At 37.3% G+C, this 25,288-nt stretch overlaps 1 protein-coding gene across 2 annotated transcripts; it reads left to right on the top strand.

Annotated features, from left to right (window-relative positions):
* The first annotated feature begins 29 nt into the window (after positions 1-29).
* Positions 30-25,288, top strand: Rnmt (RNA guanine-7 methyltransferase). Of its 2 annotated transcripts, none has more exons than XM_070029582.1 (11): positions 30-104; positions 3,790-4,242; positions 5,866-6,001; positions 8,829-8,954; positions 10,902-11,014; positions 13,821-14,002; positions 14,691-14,855; positions 17,107-17,224; positions 20,866-20,967; positions 22,551-22,584; positions 24,264-25,288. In XM_070029582.1, the coding sequence occupies exons 2-11, from the start codon at positions 3,829-3,831 to the stop codon at positions 24,299-24,301; spliced, it is 1,428 nt and encodes a 475-aa protein (XP_069885683.1). In that variant the 5' UTR covers positions 30-104; positions 3,790-3,828; the 3' UTR covers positions 24,302-25,288. The 2 variants fall into 2 exon arrangements, with proteins under 2 accessions (XP_069885683.1, XP_069885684.1); XM_070029583.1 differs by lacking the exon at positions 30-104 and adding an exon at positions 109-189.

Raw genomic sequence — 25,288 nt, 5'->3', positions numbered from 1 at the left:
TGAGCGTCGTGTCACGTGAGGCCGCGCTTCCGGAAGTGAGGCAACAAGACGCGCCTGGCGTGGAGCCGCAGTTTCCGCAAACAGAATCGTGGTGCGCTGTGTTGGTGAGTGTGGGCTTCGGCCGGTCCTTGTATCTTTGTCTCTCTCGCTCGGGTAAAGGAGTTCATAAGAGGAACACTGACTGTCGAGGTGGCTCTTCCTCTTATCCCTTTGCCCCACTGCTAGCTGCGTGAAGGGCTTTTCTGCGATCCTAGCGGATAGTCCCCGTGGGTACTGAAGTGGATGGAGGACGCCATTGCTTCTCCGGACCGGGGGAGCCCGGGGAGAAGCCAGAAGCTGCCTGTTCCCACCTAGTGCCGAGCTAAGGGGAGGCCTGGGCGCAGTGTGGGAGCTGAAGAAGGGGTGGCTGCGTCTTGAGCGACGCCTTAAGAGTGTGAGACGTCGAGCTCATTGACTGACCTAAGGGGATGGATTTGGCGGAGCTCTTTCCCCACTCCGTTGCGTGATCATTGTACAGTCAAGCCGACGAGTGAGAGCGTAGTCTTACTTAGCTTGAGCTGAAGGCAGGCAGGAGAGATTGAGATGGCATGGAGACGTGGCTGGCTTCACAGGTGTGAACTCAAAACCAACTCGCAAAAGGTCCACGGTGATCGAACTCGACCGTCTTCATTCTAAAGTTTTTCAGGGGATCTGACAGGGAGCTCGCTTCTGTTTGGGTATACTTTCATTGGGCCACTTTCTGTTTTTACTGTTTTTGAGAAGCTGGGATCGAACCCAGCTCCTAAAGCCTGAGAGGCAAACAAGCACTCTACCAACGGAGCTATTTGATATTCAGTTCTAAACACCCAATTCTAAAGTAATCTGATACGCTGTTTTCTTGATGTTACAGTTGTTGAAATAATGTTGTATGTAAATGAAGTTCACACTTCAACCGCAATAATAATTTTAGGTGATAGGTTATATTGCTTTATTTGAATGTAAAAATTGACTTCTTTGCTTTTAGGAAGTAAATGGCAAAGGAGGAGAAATGGGGATCTGATAACTATTTATACTTTTCAAATAATCATTTTAAGTAGTTATTCGGCAAGTTGTCAGGCCACTTAATTTTTTAGGGGATTGTGAAGGTCTGAACTGGTGAGCCCTGGATCTCCACCTCCAAAGTCGTTGGTATGACATGCATGCACTCACAGGCCAGGTTTGTTTTTAAAATAGTGTTCTTCTGACTTTTGCCTAGGCTTTTTTCTAGCCATTGTCCTCCTTTCTCTGCCGTTGCATATGACACCTGGCCCCCTGGTTGATTTGTTTGTTCACTGATTCAGTTCTATTTGACACTCCTTAGAAATCACATGGTTACTAATGAAAGCTGACATCACTTGAAATTCTTCCTGGCTCATTCTCTTAAGCAAACCTGTTCTTTTACTTTATGCAAAAACCTTTTTTTTTAAGAATAGGTTCTGTCTTCATGACTTGTATTCTGAATCTGAATCTTACAGATTTTTTTCTTTTTTCTTTTGTTAGTTGTGGGGCCTTAACTCTGGGTCTGGCGCTGTCCCTCAGCTCTTCAGCTCAAGGCTAGCGTACTACCTACCACTTGAGCCACAGCGCCACTTCCAGCTTTTTCTGCATATGTGGTGCTGAGGAATCGAACCCAGGGCCTTATGCATGCAAGGCAAGCACTCTACCACTGAGCCATCTTCCCAGCCCTCTTACAGATTTTTTTGACTTTTGTTTGCCTTCTCTACTTGATTTGAATTCCACATTTTACCATCTTATTTTATAGTGCTAAAGTTGAATTCAAAGTCTTGCACTTGACTAGACAAGTGCTATTTCATATAAGCCATGCCTCTAGTCTTTTTTTGCTTTACTTTTTATGTAGGGTCTCATACTTTTGCCCACACTAGCTTGGATAATGACCCTGTTATCTATGTCTCCTGTGTAACTGTGTACACCATCATTCCTGGCTTGTTTCTTGATAGGAGATCTCACTAAATTATTTTCTTCGGCTGGCATGGCCTGTAGTCCTCCTGAAATGTCTCTAAGTAGTAGTTGGGATTATAAACATGAGCCACCATAGCTAGCCTGACATTTTATTTATTTGATTTTAGTTTAGTTTAGTTTTGGTTGGTTGTGGGGCCTGAACTCTGGGCCTGGGTTCTGTCCCTCAGCTCTTCACCTCAAGGCTAGCACTCTACCAGTTGAGCCACAGGACCACCTCTGGCTTTTTCTGCTTATGTGGTGCTGAGGAATCGAACCCAGGGCCTTATGCATGAAAGGCAAGCACTCTACCACTGAGCCACCTTCCCAGCCCCTAGCCTGACATTTTAATAATAGTACATTGTTGTATCTTCTTGAAGACATAATTCACCTTGAGCTTCTATAGTTAAGAGGTCAGTGTGTTTATTGAATAACTTAATAAGTAGATTAACAATTCCTGTCCCATCGATAACTCAGTTACTTCCCTCTCCCTCCATTTTACAGGCCTAAGATTTAACTATCATTGAAACTTAAAGCTAAGTGTTGAACCTTGACTAAAACCATTTCTACTCTTTCATCCATTCTGAAATAAGGATTTAAGAAGTTCTTGTTTTAGATTCCTGGTTTAGTTGTGCATATTTTGTGATCAGAATACTTGCGAGAATAATTTAATAGGAATAAAGATTTACTTTGGCTGTTGTTGCAGAGCTTTCTGTCCATAGTCATTGACTCTGTTGATTCTAGAACTGTGGTGAGGCAGAACATCATGGCAGTAGGAGTGTGTAGAAGACAAGGCTATTCACCTCATGTCGGGCAGAAAGTAGAGAAGGGGAGGCAGTTTCTGGAACCAGATACAATCTTTAAAGGCATATCATCAGTGAACTACTTCCTCCAATGAGTGCCTAGCTCCTAAAGTTTCCAGAACCTCCCAAAATGGTACTGCCTGATGGGGGACCAAGCCATTGATGCATGAACTTGTGGACAGCTTTCATATTAAAACCATAATTCTGAAACCTTTCTCTTGATTTGCTTCATCCCTTAGATCAAAAGTTTACTTTTTTTAGTTTAGTCCAAAGAATTTAGTATGTCCTAACAGTTTTATGCCTATACCAAAAATTAATACATAAATTTGGAAAAGTAGTATTTGTATTTAATTCTTTTTTCATTTTTTTATTGTAAAAATACTGTACAGAGGAGTTATATGAGTAATATGAGTAATAGGAGTTATATGAGTAAGCTAATGAGTACATTTCCTATTCAGCATTGTTACCCCTTCTTTGTTTTTCCCCTACCATCCCTTCTCTCCCCAATACTTCCCTTCCCTTCCCTCCCCCCTGAAAGTTGTAAAGTTTTTTTTTCAACATAGTGACTTGTACATCTCATTGTTACAATGGGTCAGCCTGTATCCTTGTTGCAGCATTTTGTTATTTCCTTTCCCTCCCTATTTGTATTTAATTCTTGATTGGCCATAGTTACGTACTAATTAAATATTTGCAACTGTTAGGTACTCCAGAACATTTTGGATTTGAGGATGAGAGATAACTCATTTGTATTTCTACATCCCAAGTTTATCAGTTTTAATGCCCACAATAACTTTATGAATAAAATCATAGATTTTTAGAAAAATTATGATTAGTACTACTTCATAGTCACAAGTTGATGCACAGTACATATATATTAACATTTTTCAACATTCTATGTACATAAAAACTTTTAATTGGATACTGAAATAGCTAGCTCCTACTTTAAAATTGTTTTAAATACAGCATTTGTAATATCAATTTTTTTTGTAATATCAAATTTTTGCCTTTTCAGATGTTCATGAGGTTTTATCATCAGTTCAAGTAATTAGACATGGAAAGTACTACAAAAGCTGTGAAATGTGAAAAGATGTCTCTTGACCAGGCAAAAGCATCAGTAGGTTCTGAAGCAGAATATTCGTTCAGTATTAATGACAATGCAACTGTACCTGAGACTGGGCTTTCTGAAAAGACTCCTATCTGTGAACAGATAAACACACCGAAAAAGAGAAAGGCATTTGAAGATGGTCTTGTGGAGGAAGGTTCCAGCAATGAGGAGGACTCTCCATCCAAGAAAAGCACACCTGATGTTGACGTTGTCCCAGAGGAAAAGGGTTCTAGTGATGAAGGTGTTTCAAAGAAAAGAAAACTGGAAACTGATGATGTTTCAAAAGATGAACCTTCCACTGGAGATGGCACTCAGAAAAAGAGAAAAAGAGAACTGGAGGACATTCCTGAGAAAAATAAAGTATGTTTCTTATATTTTATTTGTACTACAGTACACCAGCTGTAAATGTGCAACTGTGGAATTATACTGTTTTTTACATAAAGTTAATAGCTTAAGAATGTCTCTGTGTGTGTGTATGTGTGCACACACATGTGCACACACATGTGTGCCCTTGTGCAGGTATACCAGTACCAGGGCTTAAACTCAGGCCCTTGTACTCGTATTGGCTTTCTTCCCCATGCCTGACGCCCTGCTTCTTGAGCCATGCTTCCAGTTTTGCATTTTGCTGGTTAATTGGAAATGGAGTCGCTTCGACTTTTCTTCCAAGGCTGGCACTGAACCTAGATCTTTCAACTTTCAGTCTACTGAGTAGCTAGGATATAGGAGTGAGCCATTACTGCCTAGCAAATGTAACTACTTTAAATACATAGGAAGAGATAGGACACAAGTTAAGCTATTCTTGGGCTGGTGATATAGTTTGAACTCAAGGCCTCACATTCTTGCCTAATTTTTTCACTATAAAGGCTAGCACTCTGCTACTTGATCCTATACCTCCATTTCTGGCTTTTTGCTCATTAACTGGAGGCAAGAGTCTCACAGACTTTTTTGCCTGGACTGGCTTTGAACCCTGATCCTCAGATCTCAGCCTCCTGAGTAGCTTGGATTATAGGCATGAGCAACCAGCGCCTAGCCCGTCAACCTTAATGTCGTGAAAACTGAGTCAAATTTTGCCATCATCCATGAAGCGGAAAGTATTGGATAAGCCATTGATGTTCTTGTTTCCAAAGGAACTGGTATTTTAAGCATAGTTTTTCAAACTTTTATTGGCAGAGGTTTTTCAAGTGAGATGTTAACCGTTACAGCAGCTATGTAAAATAAAAGATTTGTTTGAAAATCATTTGTTGAAAACTCCTCCTCCTCATGTGGAATTTTTATGCAGGATGCATTTTTTTTTACGCAGGTTACATTAAATAATTATTTGAATAAGTAGAAGTCACTGACACTGAGTGTAGTCTATTAAATTATAATCTTATGTATATTGTTTAATCCACCAATTTTACAATAATAATATCACAAATATAATGTCTTCTGTTTTGTTCCCTTATAGGGTTGCCATCTATTGATTAATTTATTGAATGGACTAAATTAGTGCTTTGGATCTGGTTTTATTAATAAATTAACACAAATTATAAAAGGACAAGGTGAAAATTTTAAACTTTTTTTATGGAATAGAGGAAAACTAGTCTTAGGTCTGGTGATAATTAGTGTCATTTCTATGGATAATAATGTTGCCGAGTGAGGTTCACTTTAGTAGTATTTTATCCTTTCATAGGTCAGATGTTCTGATAGGCTTAGTTTTTTGTGTTTTTTTCACTATGTTCTTTTTTTGGGGGGGGGGGGGGGGAGGTCCAGTCATGGGGCCTGAACTCGGCCTGGGCGCTGTCCCTCAGCTCTTCAGCTCAAGGCTAGCGCTCTACCGCTTGAGCCACAGTGCCACTTCCGGCTTTTTGCTTTTTGCTTATGTGGTGCTGGGGAATCGAACCCAGGGCCTCATGCATGCAAGGCAAGTGCTCTACCACTGAGCCACCTTCCCAGCCCTTTTCACTATGTTCTAACCTTTAATCTTTTTTGTTGTTCTTTCAGAGCCTAGATGAAGGACACAGCTCAGCAGTGGCTGCCCACTACAATGAACTTCAGGAAGTTGGTTTGGAGAAGCGTAGTCAAAGTCGTATTTTTTACCTAAGAAACTTCAATAATTGGATTAAAAGCGTTCTTATTGGTATGATTGGTCTTTGCCTTTTCATTTGCAGTTTTTTAAATATAAGTTATTATTAATAACTACTATTTTTGGTACTAGGGGTTGAAACCAGGGTCTTTCAAAAGTCAGAGATGCTCCAGCACTAAGCTACATCTCCAGTCTAGCTTGCTCACTTGTTCTTTTTTTTCTTCCTAAATATTAACATATATCAGACAATGGAGTCTATTAAGTCTATTACTTTTTTTTTTTTTTTTTTTTGTCCGGTCGTGGGAACTGAACTCAGGGTCTGGGCGCTGTCCCTCAGCTCTTCAGCTCAAGGCTAGCACTCTACAACTTGAGCCACAGCGCCACTTCGGGCTTTTTTCTTTTTGCTTATGTGGTGCTGAGGAATCGAACCCAGGGCCTCGAGCATGCAAGGCAAGCGCTCTACCACTGAGCCACCTTCCCAGCCCTATTACTTTTTTTTCAGTCATAGGGACTGAACTCTAGGCCTGGGCTCTGTCCTTCAGCTCTTCAGCTCAAGGCTAGCGCTCTACCACTTGAACCATAGCACCATTTCCGGCTTTTTCTGCATATGTGGTGCTGAGGAATTGAACCCAGGGCCTCATGCATGAAAGGCAAGCACTACCACTGAGCCATCTTCCCAGCCCAGGTCTATTACTTTTTATACAATTATAAAGCTGGATCCAAAACTAGGCCCTTGAGGTAAATACTTGTAATATTTACTTTATGGTAGACAGAATAGGGTATTAACAGGTATTCAAGTGATGTAAGTTAGTAGGCATTTAGAAGGCGGTAGGATTAAAATGGCATTCATACTATTAATGCCTTCCTCTTAGTTTTGGATCAATGGCAGGTTTCCGGATTAAACATTCAGGTTTCATTAAGTCAACAAGAAAGTCATGATTTTTTGGCATCTTTAGTCCAATAAACTTGCCATTCTTGTATGAAAGAAATAATCTTTATTTTTTAAGATTGATAAAGATGTTCATTTGTGGGGGAACCAGCGTTTTATCAGTAGATATTCATCTTTGAAATTAAAGTGGAAATGGACTAAAGTGTGATTTCAAATTTATTGCTTTGTAAATCTAATGCATAAAGAAATATGACTTTTATACTTGTTTAGAGGATTTTTAAAAATTTGTTTGCTTTGAAGATTTTGATAATGAAAGGATTTTTTTATTTTGAGCCAGTCTAAGCAAAATTGAGAATGCATTTTTTTGTACTGGGTACTTATCTCTGGGTTTTTTTTTGCTCAAGGCTAGTTCTCTACCAATTGAGCCACAACTTCACTTCTAGCTTGTTGGTGGTTAACTGGAGATAAGAGTCTCATGACTTTGCTACCTGGGCTGGCTTCCACCTGAGATCCTCAGATCTCAACCTCCTGAGTAGCTCGGATTACAGGTGTGAGCCACCAGCACCTAGTGAGAATGCCTTTTTAAAAAATAATACTATAAAGAATGAAATGCTAAACATAAATACTTTTTTAAACTAGTTATAATGTTAACCTAGTAATTTTCCAAAAGATATTTGTAACAAAATATAAGTCAGATATGGGACATTTTTTCTCATCCTTTCAGTATTAGTTTCTTTTTCAGTTGTTGTAACTCTCTGTGAGAGATTTGCTGTGCATCTGTCTTTCTGGTCCTACTTTAATCATTATGATCTGTGCTAAACTTTCACTGTCTTGTTCCTTTCTCTCCTCAGCACATTCTTATTTATTTTTCCTTTTATCTTGGTGCTTACAGTTTAGTAATAGATGAGTACAATTCTTGAATGTGATAAAGACTTCCTGGAAAAGAATATAATTATTACTATTAATAGTCATTAATATAATAATAGTCACATTAGAAATAAAAGATTTATAATTGGATTTGTACTGTTTCAATTTGTTATGCTATTGTTCATAGCATGATATGACCTTAAATGTGGAATAGTTGTGCTTCTGTTGAAAGTTATTGTCAGATCCTATAGAAGTATTTGTGTAGAATTAGTCATCTATACAGTGTACACATGAACTACATATTGTTAGACTCTAACAGGGAAAGTAGATACAATCCAGGATTCATTGTATCAAGTTCTAGAATTACTGAATACTTCGTTTGTCTTTAGGACATTAATAAGCCTTTAGCCAGGCATGGTGATTCCCACCTGTAATCCCAATACTTAGAATGCTAAGGGAGAAGGCACACGTTCAAGGTTAGCCTGAGCTACATGGCAAAACTCCCCAAAAGAAAAAAATCCCATATATGTATGTGTGAATATATATGTATGTATACATACGCAGATATGTATATATAAATGAGCTTTTGGGTGCTGTTTAAACTTTTTGGTTATTAATATGTGGTGATTTTTGTTAATTAGTTCAATATGGTAAATTCGGTGTTTAGGAATTCTGGTAGTAAAAAAAAAAAAAGGAATTCTGATAGTAAAACTAAATGGGTAGTATTTTTTTTGCTGGTCCTTATATTTCTGTTGGTAAATGTGACTAGACTTTTGATAATCAAGCATTCTGTGGCTACTTTAGTTTACTTAAGTGTGTAGGAAGTTAAACACCTAGCTATGAAAAGAGCAAGCTACCAAAGAAGTCTTTCTCTCACAAATGCTACTTAATGTTTTCTACAACTTAATGTTGACTCAAATTCTGCAAATGGCTTTCAAAATGCTATCCCTGTAAAACTTAATGATAGAGAATCAAGTTAACTGACTCTGGGTTGTATTTTGCAATATTGTTACAAACTACATAAATGGATATATATTACTCTACATTACATGTTACCAATAGTAACAATTTATATTTTAGTAAAAATAAAGAGAAAACATTATGACAGATTTTTTTTTTTTTTAGGGGAATTTCTAGAAAAGGTACGGCAGAAAAAAACCCGGAATATCACTGTTTTGGACCTGGGATGTGGTAAAGGTGGAGATTTGCTCAAGTGGAGAAAGGGAAGAATCAACAAGCTAATTTGTGCTGGTAAGATAAATATTGGCATAGAAAAGAATTATTTGTGATCAGTCAGATGAGAGGGAAATTATTCTGTTGCTAAAGTATGTTGTTTTCTGCTGGGTCTGTGCGTTAAATGGGTATTTTTAAAAAATTAGCTCTAAGACTTTCCAGATGGTTTGGCCTTCACACAAGAAAGGAGGTTATCAAAGATGACACAAATCATGTCTAAAGGACAGACTTCAAAATACTAGGCCAGGTTGGAAATTCATACATCAAAATGAATAGTGATTAGATGCCTCAAACAAAGGAAAAACTTCATTGTTCACTATTGGAGGTGTGAGTGATCTGAAACTTTTAGGTTGAGAGGAGACAGTGCAACATTTGTCTTACCTCCATCATGAACAGGATTTCAGGGTAAAGAAATAGATACTGAAGCATAAGTGAAAAGTTGAGGGGAACTTTGTGACCGAATGAATTGCATCAAGCACCCGAATGCAATGATCAGTCTTTTAAGTGGGAGCAGCTGACATAGTTTCTTTCTGATGTTTAGAGGGAGTGCAACAGCTTTACCTCCAAAGCACTACTACATTAGTCAACAGTTCTCAGTTGTTTGTGTTTAATAAGCCCTGTAAGTGTTAAAGACACTGGAATACATTTGATGCTAACCCTATTAAAAATTAAAGCTGAGAATTTAGAAGATGTTTTAATTATGTGGATGATGATATTTTCCTTTATATTTTTGCTAGCACTTCATAAAGTCTAGAACAATAGGAACAGGAATATTCTCAGCTATATTGATATTTAATATGTAGTTGCTAAATTAATGTCTTCAGTTAATTTTGAGTATTGATCTTTGATTTCACATCAAAAATTGACAAGTGATAGTTCCTTCAAGATTGTTTATAATAGAGAATTTAAAGACTTGGTGACAAACTTTCTTAATTTGTTTCATTAAAATCCATTAGTTCATTTTGTACTTTTCAAATGTTTTTGTAATATTTGCAATATCCTATTTGTATGCTATGAACTATATAATTTATATTTTGTTATATTTATATTCTATATACTATATAAATATACTGTTTATATACTATTTTCTATATGTTTTAATAACAGAAAAGTCTTAAGAAACATCCATCCGGTGGTTAGTAGAAGTTTTTCCAATTGCAATTTTTCACTGAAAAGTCAAATTATATCTTTGACAACAAAATTATCCATTGTTTTCCTTGAAGTGATACTATTGATTTTCAAGAAAATTTGTTTCAGATACTCAGGTGTGAATAACCATAGTTGTCAGTCATTCTGTTAAATCAGCTCAAAGCTTAGAATACAATACAATAGTCACACTTGGCTATGGAGTAGAAATAGAATATATTCATGAACCAAGAGTTAATAAAATTATCTTTTACTTCTGTGTCAAGGACATTTTCAAAGGAAACTGTCCTTTTTCCTCTACTTTATAGTGGTAGAGAATATTTTAATGTGTCTCCCATACCCTTTGGTGCTGCTTTGTTCTATTCATGATCAGTTGCCTACTTTTGTTCTACTTACGCAAGTCTCCAAACAGAAGGAAGGCAAAAACTTTATTTTGAAAGAAGCTTGAACTTTTCAAAAGTGGACTTACATATCTATATCTATTTCTGTCTTATCTATATATCTATATATGTAGTGTTGGATTCAAATTGTAATCAACCCTTTCTGCTTTTAACTTGGAATAAGCACTTAAGAATTATATTGAAACTTTAAGGTGTCAGTACCTATTTAGAAAGCTTCTCTATTTAGAAAAAGAGAAAGCTAATTCCTTTAGAAATTTAATAAAGCAATTGCACTGCAATAAAGGAAAAACACTTTAGTTTTAAAATAAGTGTAACTTTTTGCTCACACTAAATTTTAATGCCAATCTTTTGGTTGAGATCACTGTCTTGGTTTTTGCCATCTGTGTTGATTGTTATTAACACCCTTCATCTCTTCCAGATATTGCAGACATTTCTGTCAAGCAGTGTCAGCAGCGGTATGAGGACATGAAATGTCGTCGAGATAATGAATACATTTTTAATGCAGAATTTATAACTGCTGACTGTTCAAAGGTACCTGGTTGTTTTAGTTTTATGGTTTGTTTTGTTTTTGTGGTGCAAGGGATCCAACATTGGACTGAGTAGGCAAGTATTCCTCCATCAAGCTATACCCCATTTTTTATTTTAAATCAGCTTATTTATTAAAATATGCTTTGGGGCTGGGAAGGTGGCTCAGTGGTAGAGTGCTTGCCTGGCATGCCTTACGCCCTGGGTTTGATTCCTCAGCACCACATAAGCAAAAAGAAAAAAGCCGGAAGTGGCGCTGTGGCTCAAGTGGTAGAGCGCTAGCCTTGAGCTGAAGAGCTGAGGTTCAGCGCCCAGGCCCAGAGTTCAGGCCCCACGACTGGACCCAAAAAATAAAATAAAATAAAATATGCTTTGGAGCTGGGCACCCATAGCTTATAATTGTAATCCTAGTTGCTCAGGAGGCTAAGATCTAAGGATCAATGTTTTCAGCCATCCTGGCCAGGAAAATCCCTGAGACTCTTATCTCCAATTAACCACCAAAAAAAAAAAAAAGCTGGAAATTGTCAGCCGCTGGTGGCTTACGCCTATAATCCTAGCTACTCAGGAGGCTGAGATCTGAGGGTCCCAGTTCAAAGCCAGCCCATTAGAAAGTCCCTGAGACAATCTCCAATTAACCACCAGAAAACTAGAAGTAGAGCTGTGGCTCAGAGTGGTAGAGCACACTAGCCTTGAGCAAAAGAGCTCAAGGATAGTGCCCAAGCTCTTGCGTTCAAGCCCTATAACTGACCAAAAAAAAAAGCTGGAAATAGACCTGTGACTCAAAGAGCACTAGCCATGAGCAAAAGAGCTCAGGGACCGTACCCAGGCCCTGAGTTCCAGCCCCCCAGAATATACTCTCACTCTTTCTGCCTTTGTCTCTCTGTCTCTGTCTCTCTTCTCTCTCTCTGTCTCTCTTTCACACACACAGTGTGCTTTGAAACAATAAAAATCTTAGGATAGGCCAAGTTTGTTAGCTCACACATTTTATACAGAAGATAGAAAAATGGGAGGATTGTAGTTAAAAAGTTTATCTCAACAAATAAGCAGGTGTAGTAATACATGCCTGTAATTTTAACTGTGTGGGAGGCAGAAGTAGGAGAATGGCAGTTCTAGGCTAGTCCCAGGCCAAAGCATGAGACCCTACCTGAAAAAAATTGCAGGGATAGCTCAAATGGGGCCCTGAGTTTAAAGCCCCGGAACACAAAGAAAACAAAAGTCTTAGTAAACACATTTTCCATTTAAAGTAGATACTATCATGAATTAATATCTTACCTTTTTCCCCCCCTTTTTCATTAATGAGGCTTGAACTCAGGGCTTCTTGCTCATTTAGCAGGTTCACTTGAGCCACACTTTTAAACCCTTTGCCCTACTTATTTTTGAGATAGAGTTTTGATTTTTGCTGAGCCAACTTGAACCATTATCCTTTGATTTATACTTCCTCTATAGGTTGGTGATAGGTATGTACCATTATACCTTTCATCATCCAACCCCACCTGATGCCACTATGCCTTTCTGTTTCTGTTGAGATAAGTTCTCTTGAACTTTATATATTTTTCTTTTATCTATTTATTTTTGTCGGTCATGGGGGCTGAACTCTGAGCCTGGGTGCTGTCCCTCAGCTCAAGGCTACTACTTGAGCCACAGTGCCACTTCAGCTTTTTTTCTGCTTATGTGGTGCTGAGGAATCGAACCCAGGGCCTCATGCATACGAGGCAAGCACTCTATCACTCAGCCAACTTCCCAGCCCGTTCTCTTGAATTCTTTTGCCTAGACTGGCCTAGAATTGCAGTCCTCCCAAATCTTAGCTCCTCTTGTATCTAAGATGAAAGGGGCATGTCACTATACGCTGCTATTTGGTTGAGATGGGCTCTTTTTAATTTTTTCCTAGGCTAGCTAGCCTTCAGTGATGATTCTCTCATCTCTGCCTTCTAAAAGGCTAGGATTACAGTCATTAGCTATTGATGCCTGGCTGAGAATTTTTTACTTCTCATGGAGTTTTTCAGATCACTCTGTTGCCTTTTGGTTTGAACAGGATTTATTTCCCCATGTAGTTAATTCACAGTTTGCAGGGAAATTGGTTCCAGGAAACCCACATTTGCAAAGATCCCATATGGATAGCATTTATAAACCTCTAGATGGCTGATAATACCAACTACAATGAAAGTGCTATATAAATCAGAACCTTAAGATCTGAAAGGCTGATTTCATTTTGAAATAAAACTGAACTTACCAGTGTGCTTTCCTCACTGTGTGTTAGTTTCACACCATTACATATCCTTTGCTTTTTTCTACTTTCCAACTAATAAATTTCTTAACTACTTTGAATTGAAGTCACTATACCTGAAGTGAACATTTTTAACTTGTTATAGATACTTTTAATCACTTGTTGGCAGTTTTGAAAGTCAGAAGAAATGTGGTAGTATCTTGCTAAAAGTTGGAAACACTTTAAGCTTTATCAATATTTGCATTTCTTAAAGATACTAAAGGCCAGGGTTTTTTTTTTGTTTTTGCTTTTGTTTCTATATATAAGTTATTGTCAAATGACACTTTAGCTTTGAAGTAAAGTCCAAGGAAAAGATCAACTTGAAATGTCATATTGATTGATATATTTAAAAAAATTACTTTAGAGCCTAGGTTTTTAAATTACTATGAAAATGGGAATCAAATTATTTGAAATCACAATAGTCTTTTAAACTTTATATCGAGAGAAAAGAGGAAGACTGTTGAAAACAGTTGGTTGACAGCAGAGGAAGCTGAACCCTAAATTATAGTAAAACATCTCAAAATATTATTCAATTCATGTTCATTGCAGGAACTTTTGGCTGACAAATTTCGTGATCCAGAAACATCCTTTGATATCTGCAGTTGTCAGTTTGCTTGTCATTACTCCTTTGAGTCCGCTGACCAGGCAGACACGATGCTCAGAAATGCTTGTGAGAGGCTGAGCCCCGGAGGCTATTTCATTGGCACCACTCCCAATAGCCTTGAACTGATGTGAGTACTTTTAAATGTTTTATAGTTTGCAAAACACTGAGTATTAAGCAAACCAGTGAGTAAGCCATCGAGTGAAGTAGTCAATGTCTGTCACAAATTGAGTTTATAAATAGGGCATTTAGTCTCACAAATGCTGAGCACTTTAGTTGTATATTTGAGTAAATACTCCAGGATGAACTAATTCACAGATAAGCTCATAAAAACAAAATCTTTCTATGTATAAGTTGGAAGCAAAATTTAACTAAACTAGAGGCTATCATGATAAGCAAACTGCCAATCCAAAAATGAAGGCTGCAGTAAGTGGTACCTTCAAGCCTGATTTACATATGAGAGACCGTCATGGTCTTTCAGTACATGACTACTAATTTATTTATTTATGTGCTGGTCCTGGGGACTGGGTATTGTTCCTCAGAGCTTTTTCGCTCAAGGTTAGCATTCTACTACTTATTTACAATTTTACTTAGGGTTTTTTGCTTGTTAATTGGAAATAAGACTCTCACAAGACTTATTGCCCAGGCTGGCTTCATACTTAATCTTCAGATCTCAACTTCTTGAGTGAAGTAGCTTGAGTGAAATTAAAAATCTAACCACTATATTTTAAAATGGTACCATGTAGTTTTTCACATGTTTAATATGACTGAAAAAAGTATGCTAATCTTTATATTTGGTTGTGGGATAACCCTGGTAGAAGACGCCTCGAAGCTTCAGAAACCGAATCATTTGGAAATGAAATATATACTGTGAAGTTTCAGAAGAAAGGAGATTATCCTTTATTTGGATGCAAATATGACTTCAACTTGGAAGGTGTAGTGGATGTTCCTGAATTCTTGGTCTATTTTCCACTGCTAACTGAGTAAGAATGTTTTACTTTATTACTATCCTTTTATTAATAGCACTACTCATCACATTTTAGTGGGGACCAAGAAAAAGTGTGACTTGTTAAGTGGTAATCTTATATCCAGGTTTGGGACAGTACAACTCTTACAGCCTAAGTTTTGTAGTTTTGGGGTTTTTTTTGTCCATTCCTAGAATACATTATCCTGTGGGTAAGAAAAGAAGCCGGTCACCTTCAATCATGGCAGAAGTTACCTGACCTTATGCATAGCAAAAACTTGATGTAAATGCTAGTGATTTTGGTAATACATAAAAGGAGTTTTCATTAGCTGAAGGTTCTCCTTTTCATAGAGATAGTTGTTTACATTTCAGTATGACTTTGAAATTGCTTGTGTTTCATAGAGCAGTTAAAATGCTTAAAATCCTGATTCAGGGATGTACATCTCCTGTGCACCTTAGTTCCTAAGTATTATGGCAAACTGTAGCCATGGAGAAAATTGAAGGCAATGATCAGGCTTATTCTTCCTGCTAGAGAGAAGAGTACAAAGTCACCTCAAATAGAGGCCGTTACTCTGATGGTTGTTGGTCTCAGTGGTGGCAAACGAAGGAGGAAAGGTGGACCTATTTGAAGTTATAAAGTACAGAGAACTTAGTGGTACATTGACCACATTAGGTGTAGAGAAGAGAAGATTTTATTGTAGGAATAATGATTGTCAGAAAAATAATCTTGTGAGGTTCAGTCTTATATTTGAGAAATTAAGAGAATGTCTATGACACCTCCAAGGGGGAAGATTTCTATGAGCAGTGGAGTTGATGTCCCAAGAGCCATGTTCTAGATAGCTTTAGGCACAAGGGAGGAATGAGTAGAGCCTTGGAGCCAATTCTTCAAAACCTTTAACATCTAGAAGTTTGGTTTAAAAAAAAAAAAAGAATTCTAAAACTACAAAGAAGTAGTTTGAGATGTATAGTAAAAATTAATAGTATATATCTTTGCTAGAGGATGGAATCCAGGAAGTAGAATAAACTTTTTACAAAGTGTTGGGCTAGACATTGTACTCTTATAGTCCCAGCTACCTGGTGAGACAGGAGGATCAACAAAGTTCAAGTCTTCCCCAGGCAAAGATACCAAATCCCTATCTTAAAAAAAAAACAAAACAAAAACAACACAAACTAAGAAGGGCTTGGAGACACAGGACAAATAGCTCAAGCAAGTACTTGCATAGCACGCATGAGTCCTTGAAGTCAATCCCCAGTAGTATTAATAAATAAAAGAAGAAAGCAGCTGTTTTTAATGCAGCTAGGTTTGGAGGGAGCGGGCCAAATAAGTAAAATAGAATGGGCAAAAAAAATATTTCCTAAAACTTCTCTCCATTCTTCAGCCCCTGAGGCTATCACATATCTCCGCTATCTACAGGCATTTAGAAGCTTATTTTATGTGGGCACAGTAACTAAGTTCCTCCTTTAAGTTAGTATTACACTGTTGTGAACTTAGGGAGAGAGTACTAGCTTTCTTTTTTTTTTTTTTAATTTAATTTTGTTTTAAAGGTGATATACAGAGGGATTATAGTAATGAGTACATTTCTTGTCGAATATTGTTACCCCTTCCCTCATTTGCTCCCATTCTCCCTCCCCCCAACTCACCCTCCCCCCCAAGTTGTAAAGTTTATTTCCAACGAAGTGTCTTGTGAATATTGTTGCATTGGTTGACCCTTTGCCCTTTGTCTCACTACTTTGTTCCCTTTTCCTTCCCCTATATACAAGACACAGGGTACCAGATTAAAAATAGTGACAGTAGGATAAACCAAAGGGGAGGAGAAGAAAAAGAAATAACATCATGCAGTACATTAAAAAAAAAAAAACCCTCTTATTTCCAGAACGTGGAATTCATTTTGATTAGCATAATTTTATATTGTCATATATACATAGCTATTGAGCTATTGTAAGCCACTGCTAAGACTATGATGGACATATACTAACTTTATTTATTTTTATTGGTTGTGAGTCTTGAACTCTGGGCCTGGGCACTGTCCCTGAGCTCTTCAGGTCAAGGTGAGTGCTCTACCACTTGAGCCACAGCGCCACTTCCAACATATACTAATTATTACAAATGAGGGAAACCTGGCAGCCTATGTTTCTTTGGGTCTGGCTTACTTCACTTAATCTGTCTTTTTCCAAGTTTTCTTATGACTATGTCATTGTGGTAGTACAAAAAGAAGCTGTTGAGGAATTACAAATATTTGGAATCCTTTTCATTAATCTGTTTTGGACAGAATGGCAAAGAAATACAACATGAAACTAGTCTACAAGAAAACATTTCTGGAGTTCTATGAAGAAAAAATTAAGAACAATGAAAATAAAATGCTATTGAAGCGAATGCAGGCCCTAGAGGTAAGAATCCAGAAAGGCTATAAAAATTCCAAGTTGTGTGGAACTTGTTTTTAAGATCCTTTCAAGGCTATATAGGCATAAATAGGTAGGATATTACACAGGAATTACAACTGTTCAGGACTTTAGCTCCCAGACAAATTAATACAGAAGCTTTCTATGGTGGGTGTTCAGTAAGTACTTGGTGAATGAATGAGTGATGCTCTTACCAAATTCAAACAGTTTCTCCTTCAGCACTGTTGACATGGTGGACTGGAAAGATGTTATTATGTGCCCTGTACAGTTTACTGTAGCATTCATTCCTGGCCTTTACCATCTAGATGTTTGCCAGCAGTGTCCCGGTTGTGACAGACATGGGTAAATGTCTCCCAGAAGGAAAAAATACCTTTAGATATGAACTGCTTCTTCATAAGAGTGTCCTGTGATTATTTCAGTAGTCCAAGGCAGCTCCTCCCATGCACAATTGTGTTCTTTGATGACTGTCTAGCAAGACTTTATCTTTTAGAATGTGCTAAAACTTAAGACTCACTTTACTGCCTGGACCCAGGCACTTTTTCTCATACAACAGTTCAAGGAGTCTGTGCAACTTTGAACCTACAGCCATCAGTTGCTTTCCTTTTTATCTCTATCAAACATTGTTTTATTAAACAGGTATAAAATACTCAGTGAACATGTTTGCTATTGATAAGAATCACATGTCAGCAGAACGTAGTCACCAAATGGACATTAAACTTTAGATAATTCAGTTTAATATATTTATTTTTTTAAGTACTTTAGGCTTACTGTCTTAACCTCATAATTAACCTCATGAAGAAAGTAAAGTTTTCACAGTTTTTAACTGGGAAGTCTTAGGTTCAGAGAGGATAAGTGAAGGGTTTAAGGTTACATAGCTGTTAATTTAGATTTTCTTCTATTTTTGTATTGGCAGTCCAGAAGGTTACATATACACCCACTCCCCCATGAGTAGGAAGATCTTTAAATCCTAACTTGTCTTTTGACACCCATAATCATTGTATTTTCTATTACTTAGGATTCTTTACATTTGCTTTGTATTAAGAATAGGAGCTTATTTTGCTTGTTTTTAGGGAGAGAAAACTTGAAAATGTATGTTTATTAGTTTCCTAGGCTGGCACACCTTTAGCACATGCCTTTCTTCGTGGGGCTTTGCTTCCAGAATGAGCACTCATTTATATTTTCTTTAGCATATAGGCAGTGAATTCATTTGTTATTTATCTTAAAATGTACTTCAGATAATGAGATAGGAGAGAAGATCTTCAATAGATAAAGAGACATTGAGAATAGCAGCAGTGGTTAAGAAAAAGCAAGGTGTAATAATACACAAAAGGGCAGGAGAGAGTGGGAATGTTTGAGGAGCTAATAGTAATTTGTATTTCTTTAGCGCACTGCTTTTCTACCCAGTCCCCGTTCTCCACCCTGCTGTTAGGGACATGAACCTTTGACTAGGTCTTATACACAGCAGTAACAGCAATAGTTCAGAAAGACTAAAAACAAAATTTTCCCCTACTTCATGACCAAGTCACTTCCTGAAGGATGTGTGGAGCAGGAGAGGACATGATGCCACTTGAGTAGCATTAGGGAGGAGGATTTGGAGGGACATTGAGACCAGAAATTAGAGCAGTCAAGATGCTGCACTATAGTTCAGAGATTCAAGTGGATCTACCTGATATTTACCATTAAAAAGTCATTTCCTGAAGCATCAGCCTTCAACTGGCCCAGACTTGGAGCTTTCCTAGAGTGCGCAGTAGAGGAAAAAAGAATGGAAAGATGTGGTCTGCCAAGGAACTGTACACACCACAGCCTGACACCTACTTGCTGTTTTTACCAATGAATTTACTCTGGGAAAAGTTCTGGAAAAGTAGCTCCTTTGAGAGGAGATCCTAGCATATATTTAGTAAGCTTTTTTGGGAGGAGGGGGTCACTTTTGTAATTTTAATACGGTCTTTCAAAATGATTAGTAGGGGAAAAGGCATACACTGACTGGAAGGCACATGATCTGGTGGAATTCTACAGTGAGAAGTTGGAGAACAAAATAGATTTATGACAGAATGTTCTGACAACCATTCAGAATAAAGTTCTAAAGCTTTATGACATAGTTATAGTATTGTAGGATAGATAGAATTTTTTAAAAGTAGTGTTATGCCTTGCATTAAGATGTGCTAAAAAGTAAAATTAATGCATATAAAATGAAATTCCCAAATAGCTCAGTACTTTGTGTGGGGCTTCTGGGGGTTTGATTTTTAATTCACAGTCTTGCTATGTAGCCCTAGAACTCATGATCCTGTTTGATTCCACCTCCCCAATGCTTGGATTACAGACACCTGGTGCTATACCCAGCCTGACCCGTACTCTTAAACAGCAAATGAATAGCTTAAATTTTTTTTTTTTTTAAATTGTAGGGTGAACTGAGAGCCTGGGCTCTGTTCCTGAGCCTCTTTGTACTCAAGACTAGCTCTCTACCACTTGAGCCACACAACTGCTTCCAGTTTTTGAGTGGTTTGTTGGATATAAGAGTTTCACAGGGACTTCTCTGCCCCGGCTGGCTTTGAACTATAATCCTCAGATCTCAGCCTCTTGAATAGCTAAGATTACTGGCATGAGCCACTGGCACCCGGCAATAACTTAATTTTTAATGCCTGGACTTCCTTTAAATTGTTTTAAAGAGAAAGGAAAAAGAAGAAAGCAAACTAGGTGTTTATGGATCATTTTCTTAAAAGTCCCTTCTAGAGACCTAGGTTTTATTAATTCCTTTCTATCTGGTTTGTGGTTATATGACAAAAGTTATACAAAATATATAACCTTTATAGGTATAGTATTTATCTAGACATGCCTGTAATTATACCTACTCGGTGAGCTAAGCTCTGAAAGACTTAAGTTCCAGGCCAGCCTAGGCTGGGGGTGTGGCTCAAGGAGTAGAATACCAACCTACCAAGCACACGTCCCTAAGTTAAAATTCTTGAACTGTCTGAGGGAGGGAATACACATATACATACACACACAAAATTACGCCTTGAGTTGCATGTATTAAAAAAAAGGTACATTATTTCATAGTATAAAGCAATATTATTTTAAATTGGTTAAATACCTGTTGAGGTAATTAGAAACTTTTTTGTCTGTTCTGGGGTTTGGACTTAAGAGTGTCAGGGACTTTGCTGTATAGGCTGGCTTTGAACCACAGTCATCAGATCTCAACCTCCTGAGTAGCTAGGATTATAGGCATGAGCCACCTGTGCTTGGCTTGACTTAACATTTTCATTTTTATTATTTCTAATTGATAATGTTGATAAATTGCCATTGTGTTAGTATTTAACTCTTCTGATAATATCTTCTATATAGTTGAAGAAGCTCTTGACCAGCAGTCAGAAAGATGCAGAGGTTTGCTACTAATGGTCCTTGGTTGTGATTAAACTATGGAGTTTATTTCAGCTTTAAATTTTCCAAGAATGTGCTTTAAGAGAAAATTCCCTCTTACTCTTTTTTATTCATACTTTTAAATAATATATAGTCTGTAGTCCTAAACTAATATTCCAGGATTATTCTTAGTATTTTATTTTAGTGCTATACTGTGTCAAATTCTGATTTACAAATTTCAATGTAATAACTAAAGATTTCATTTGTTTCCCCAGCCATATCCTGCAAATGAGAATTCTAAACTTACCTCTGAAAAGGCAGATGACTATAAACATGCTGCAGAGTACATGAAGAACAGTCAAGTAAGATTACCTTTGGTAAGTTTAACAGAATTTTACAGAGAATGAGCGGGGAATCATGCATTATGTGGAGGTTTCACTGACCAATTCATGTGTTCACAATACTGAATTACAAATCAACTATATGGTAGTCTGTTCCTCCTAAGTTACGGTAGCTTTTGAATGGGACATGGGATAAACTTACTTCAGTGAGTTCAGAATGTGTCATACCTGAGGCAATAGAGTAGGGAAGGTTATAGGCTTGCATTACAAGATTCTTTTTTTTAAAGTTTTTTTTTTTTTATTGTGAAAATACCGTACAGAGGGGTTACAATTATACGAGCAAGGTAATGAGTATATTTCTTATCAAGCATTGTTGCCTCCTCCTTCCCCTTACCATCCCTGCCCCCCCGCCTCACCCCAGGCCAAAGTTGTAAAGTTTGTTTTTCAACATATTGTCTTGTACATCTCATTGTTGCATTTTGTTTTTTCCCTTCCCCTCCCCAAGTTATACCAACATCAAATACAGTGAAAACGGGTTATACCGTGGGGGAGGGACATATAAAACAACAACAAAAATCATCTTATAAATATGTTAGAAACAATAGCAAGAAAGAAAAATCATTTGAGTCCTTATCTTGGGGTTCATTTTGCCTAACATCAACTTATCTGACAGTTTCTGCTTGTCTCAGACATACATAGTTATTGTAAATAAGGGAGGTATATATACACAATGGAATTTTATGCCTCCATCAGAAAGAATGACATTGCCCCATTTGTTAGGAAATGGAAAGACTTGGAAAAAAATAAGTAAAGTAAGCCAGGCCCAAAGAAACATAGGTCCCATGGTTTCCCTTATTTATAAGATTCTTTGTTCTCAGAAATGCCACTGACTCTATGTTCCAGACACAGAACTCAGACTACCATGACGTTAAATGCAGAAGTGGGTGCAAAGTGAATGTACAAAGTGTGAAAACTGCCACACTTTTTAAAAATTAGGAGTGTGACAATACCACAGTGATTATGAGCTCTAGCTGAGCTTCAACATCAGTAGAACAACAGTTCCATATCAAATTTCTGCAGATGTCTTTGAATACTGTTCATATTCATCCCTTCCAAATGACACCTAGAACTGATGCTGCTGAGTCTCAGTGGCATGTGCAAAGCACATACTGTGTTGAAATGTTTCATTTATGTTAATTCATTTCTTTTATGATACATACTTTGTTTTGTGGTTTCTTTGGAAAACAAAAATAATACTCCCTCCTCCAGTGCTATTTACTGTTATAAAAGTTTTAAATAGATGCATTTTATAGTTACGTACATAAATACCATCTCTCCCCTTCCTCTCTTCTCTCATTTCCTCTCCATCTCTCCCTATCTCCTCCATTCTCTCTCTCTCACTCTAATACTTTCACTATACACATTCAACCTTTTTGGCAGGAGGGAAAAAAATGGTAAGATGTCACTAAAAAGAAATCTCATTGATTTATGTGTATAACACACAAAACACATACATACATACAGTGAAGTAAGGAGATTTTGGCTACCTCCAGCCACTATTGAAAAATAAGCATATGTTTACTTCCATTTTGAATCTAAAATTCTCTTTTTAATTTTAGGGAACCTTAAGTAAGTCAGAATGGGAAGCTACAAGTAAGTATGTCATCTGTTTAAGTGAGCATTTCAGAGATTCAGTTTCAAAGTATCATTAATGCTTGAAAGCTTTAGAGTTTTTCTGGCACATTTTAGGTTGTATTGTATACACAAATAAATCTGTATTCCTGTATATATGTAATCTTTCTTGCTATGTGATGATGAGGGGAAATCTATTTAGACTCTTGCTCAACATAAACTTCGATGAGCATCTGTAGATGTTTCTTATTACTAAACAGCTGTCTCTGTTTGATTTCTTTACCTCAGAATTCTGTTTGATCTCAGGCTTCACTCATTCTAGGCAGGCACTGTTATTTTTGAGCCATGCCTCCAGCCCTTTTTGTTCTGACTGTATTTGAGATACAGTCTTTGTTTTTGCCTGGGCTAGTCTACACTGCAGTCCTATTCATGCTTCCTTCCATAGGTGAGATGACAGATACATACCATCGAACCCAGCCTTTTCTGTTGAGTTGAAGTCTCACAAATATTTTGCCTAGGTTGACTTTAATCTTTGATCTTTGAACTTTGGTCCTTCCACTCTTATCCTCCTGGATGATAGGTGTTCACTACCATGCCAGCTGTTGGTTGAGATGTGGTCTAATGACCATTTTGCCTAGGTTACCTGGACCTACAGTCCTCCATATCTCAGTCTTCTGAGTAGCTAGGATTACAAGCATGAATCACTAACATCCAATATTTTTTGTTTTTGTTTGTTTGGTTGGTTTGGTTTGATTTGTTTGGACAGGGTCTTGCTGTGTGGCCCAAGCTGGTCTTGAATTCACTGTATAACATAGATTTGCCTGGAGCTCAGTTCTCCTCCCTCTCCCTGGACTATATCATAGGCAAATGATGACTCAGCTTCCTTAGTAAGCCCTATAGTGCAACACTTGGGTAATTTGATGGATTTTAACATGTCATATTATGTGTGTCTTTTCTATTTCTACTTCATAGTTCTCTGTTACATATACCCCTCATATTCTTATTTGTTTTTAAGTTTTTGTAAATAGAAATTTTAGATTGCTACAGCTAGTAGTACTTATTGTAAATGTAATTATTCTTCTACCTACTAACTTGCTCCAGGTAAAAACATTTGAGTGCTTTAAGATGCTTTTAGTTTAGTTTTTGTTGCTTTTATACTTTTAGTTTTTATTATGTTAAACAGTTTTAAGGGATTTATTAGACCTGATAAATTCACTTTCCCATGGCCTGTGATTTCTCTATTATGGGCAGTATTCATTTTGACATAAACATTTAACAATCTCTTACTGCCTAAATATGAAGCAAATAATACAGAACTTTTGAAATTGTTGGTTTTTCTTCCTCAAAAGCTACTTGAGAAGCGGGATTCAGTGGTTTACGACTATAATCCTAACTACTCAGGAGGCAGAGATCTGAGGATCACAGTTCTAAGCCAACCCCGGCAGGAAAGGCCATGAGACTCTTATCTCCTGAGCAAACCAGAAGTGGCACTGTGGCCCAAGAGGTAGAGCACTAGCCTTGAGCTGAAGAGCTGAGGGACAGCGCCCAGGCCCAGAGTTCAAGCCCCATGACTGACCAAAAAAAAAAAAAAAAGCTACTTGAGAACCTAAGAGCTCTCACCAAGCTATAAACCAGATTGCAATTGTTTTGTTTATCTTCAAGAGATGAGAAACTAAACACAAATTTTATTTCTTCCTTAGGTATTTACTTGGTTTTTGCCTTTGAGAAGCAGCAATGAGCACTTAAACAACTGTGCCAACTACCACTCCGTCCTTCACAGATTGGAACAATCCATCTCAGATAGATTTGATAGCTGTTTGTTTAATATAAAACTGACCGTAAATGCCGCAGAAACTCCATTGTATAAATTGAATATTTGTCTGTGACAGACTAACTTGGCGTGTATATAGAAGAATGATTTGAGACCTTCGTCTTTAAAAATCTATTTTTGAGTAGTGTTCTAAGAATTCCCATTCGTCTCTATAGTCTTAGCGCATAAAAATGATACTTGTTAAAGCAGCTGATCTCTGCAGTACTGATCGTTGAGTGTGTGTTTACAGAGCTGACTTATGACAGCTGTAGAATTAGCGAGAGCAGATTGGCTTGCCAGTGTGCACTCATGTTCAGTTTTGTTGCAGTGTTTTTCGAGATAAGTAGATTACAATCTGTACGTTTGAATGTACAGTATATATTGCTAAAGTTAAGTTTAAAACTTGATTTTAGATGGTCATAAAAATTATCTGGCTAGAATTTTACCAATTTATTGCATTTTTATAAAATAGCTGCCGAATATGCTGCAATTCTAGAGTTATTTAGAACATTTTAGATGGCAGCATGGAATTATTTTGGAATTTTTTGGCTTTGAAGAATTTCCTACCATAGCAGTTACTGTATTGCTATTTAAGGTTGTAATTAGACATGTTGATTTTCTTCACTGAACAATGATGCTGTGCTTAATTTAGTGGTTTTGTGAAAATCTTCTTTGATTTTTTTCAGATGTACACATGGAGCTGTAAGGAAGCAGTAGACAGACTGTCACTAGTGTTAGGCAGGTTACTGATGAGGAGCCCTTTAGTCCAGGGTCAGCAATGCCTGTTGCTCTCTCTGTTGCATAGTCAGTACTTTCATTGTCTAATTGCCATTCAAAAGTCTGTTTGCCATTTCAGCACCACTATAATTATCATTAAAATTGTCACAGTTATGTAATTAACTTCCAGAACCAAAA

Source organism: Dipodomys merriami, unplaced genomic scaffold, assembly GCF_024711535.1.
Source record: "Dipodomys merriami isolate MVZ:Mamm:240054 unplaced genomic scaffold, mDipMer1.0.p SCAF_2, whole genome shotgun sequence".
NCBI lineage: Eukaryota > Metazoa > Chordata > Mammalia > Rodentia > Heteromyidae > Dipodomys > Dipodomys merriami.
This window is presented reverse-complemented; position numbering and strand designations above follow the sequence as displayed.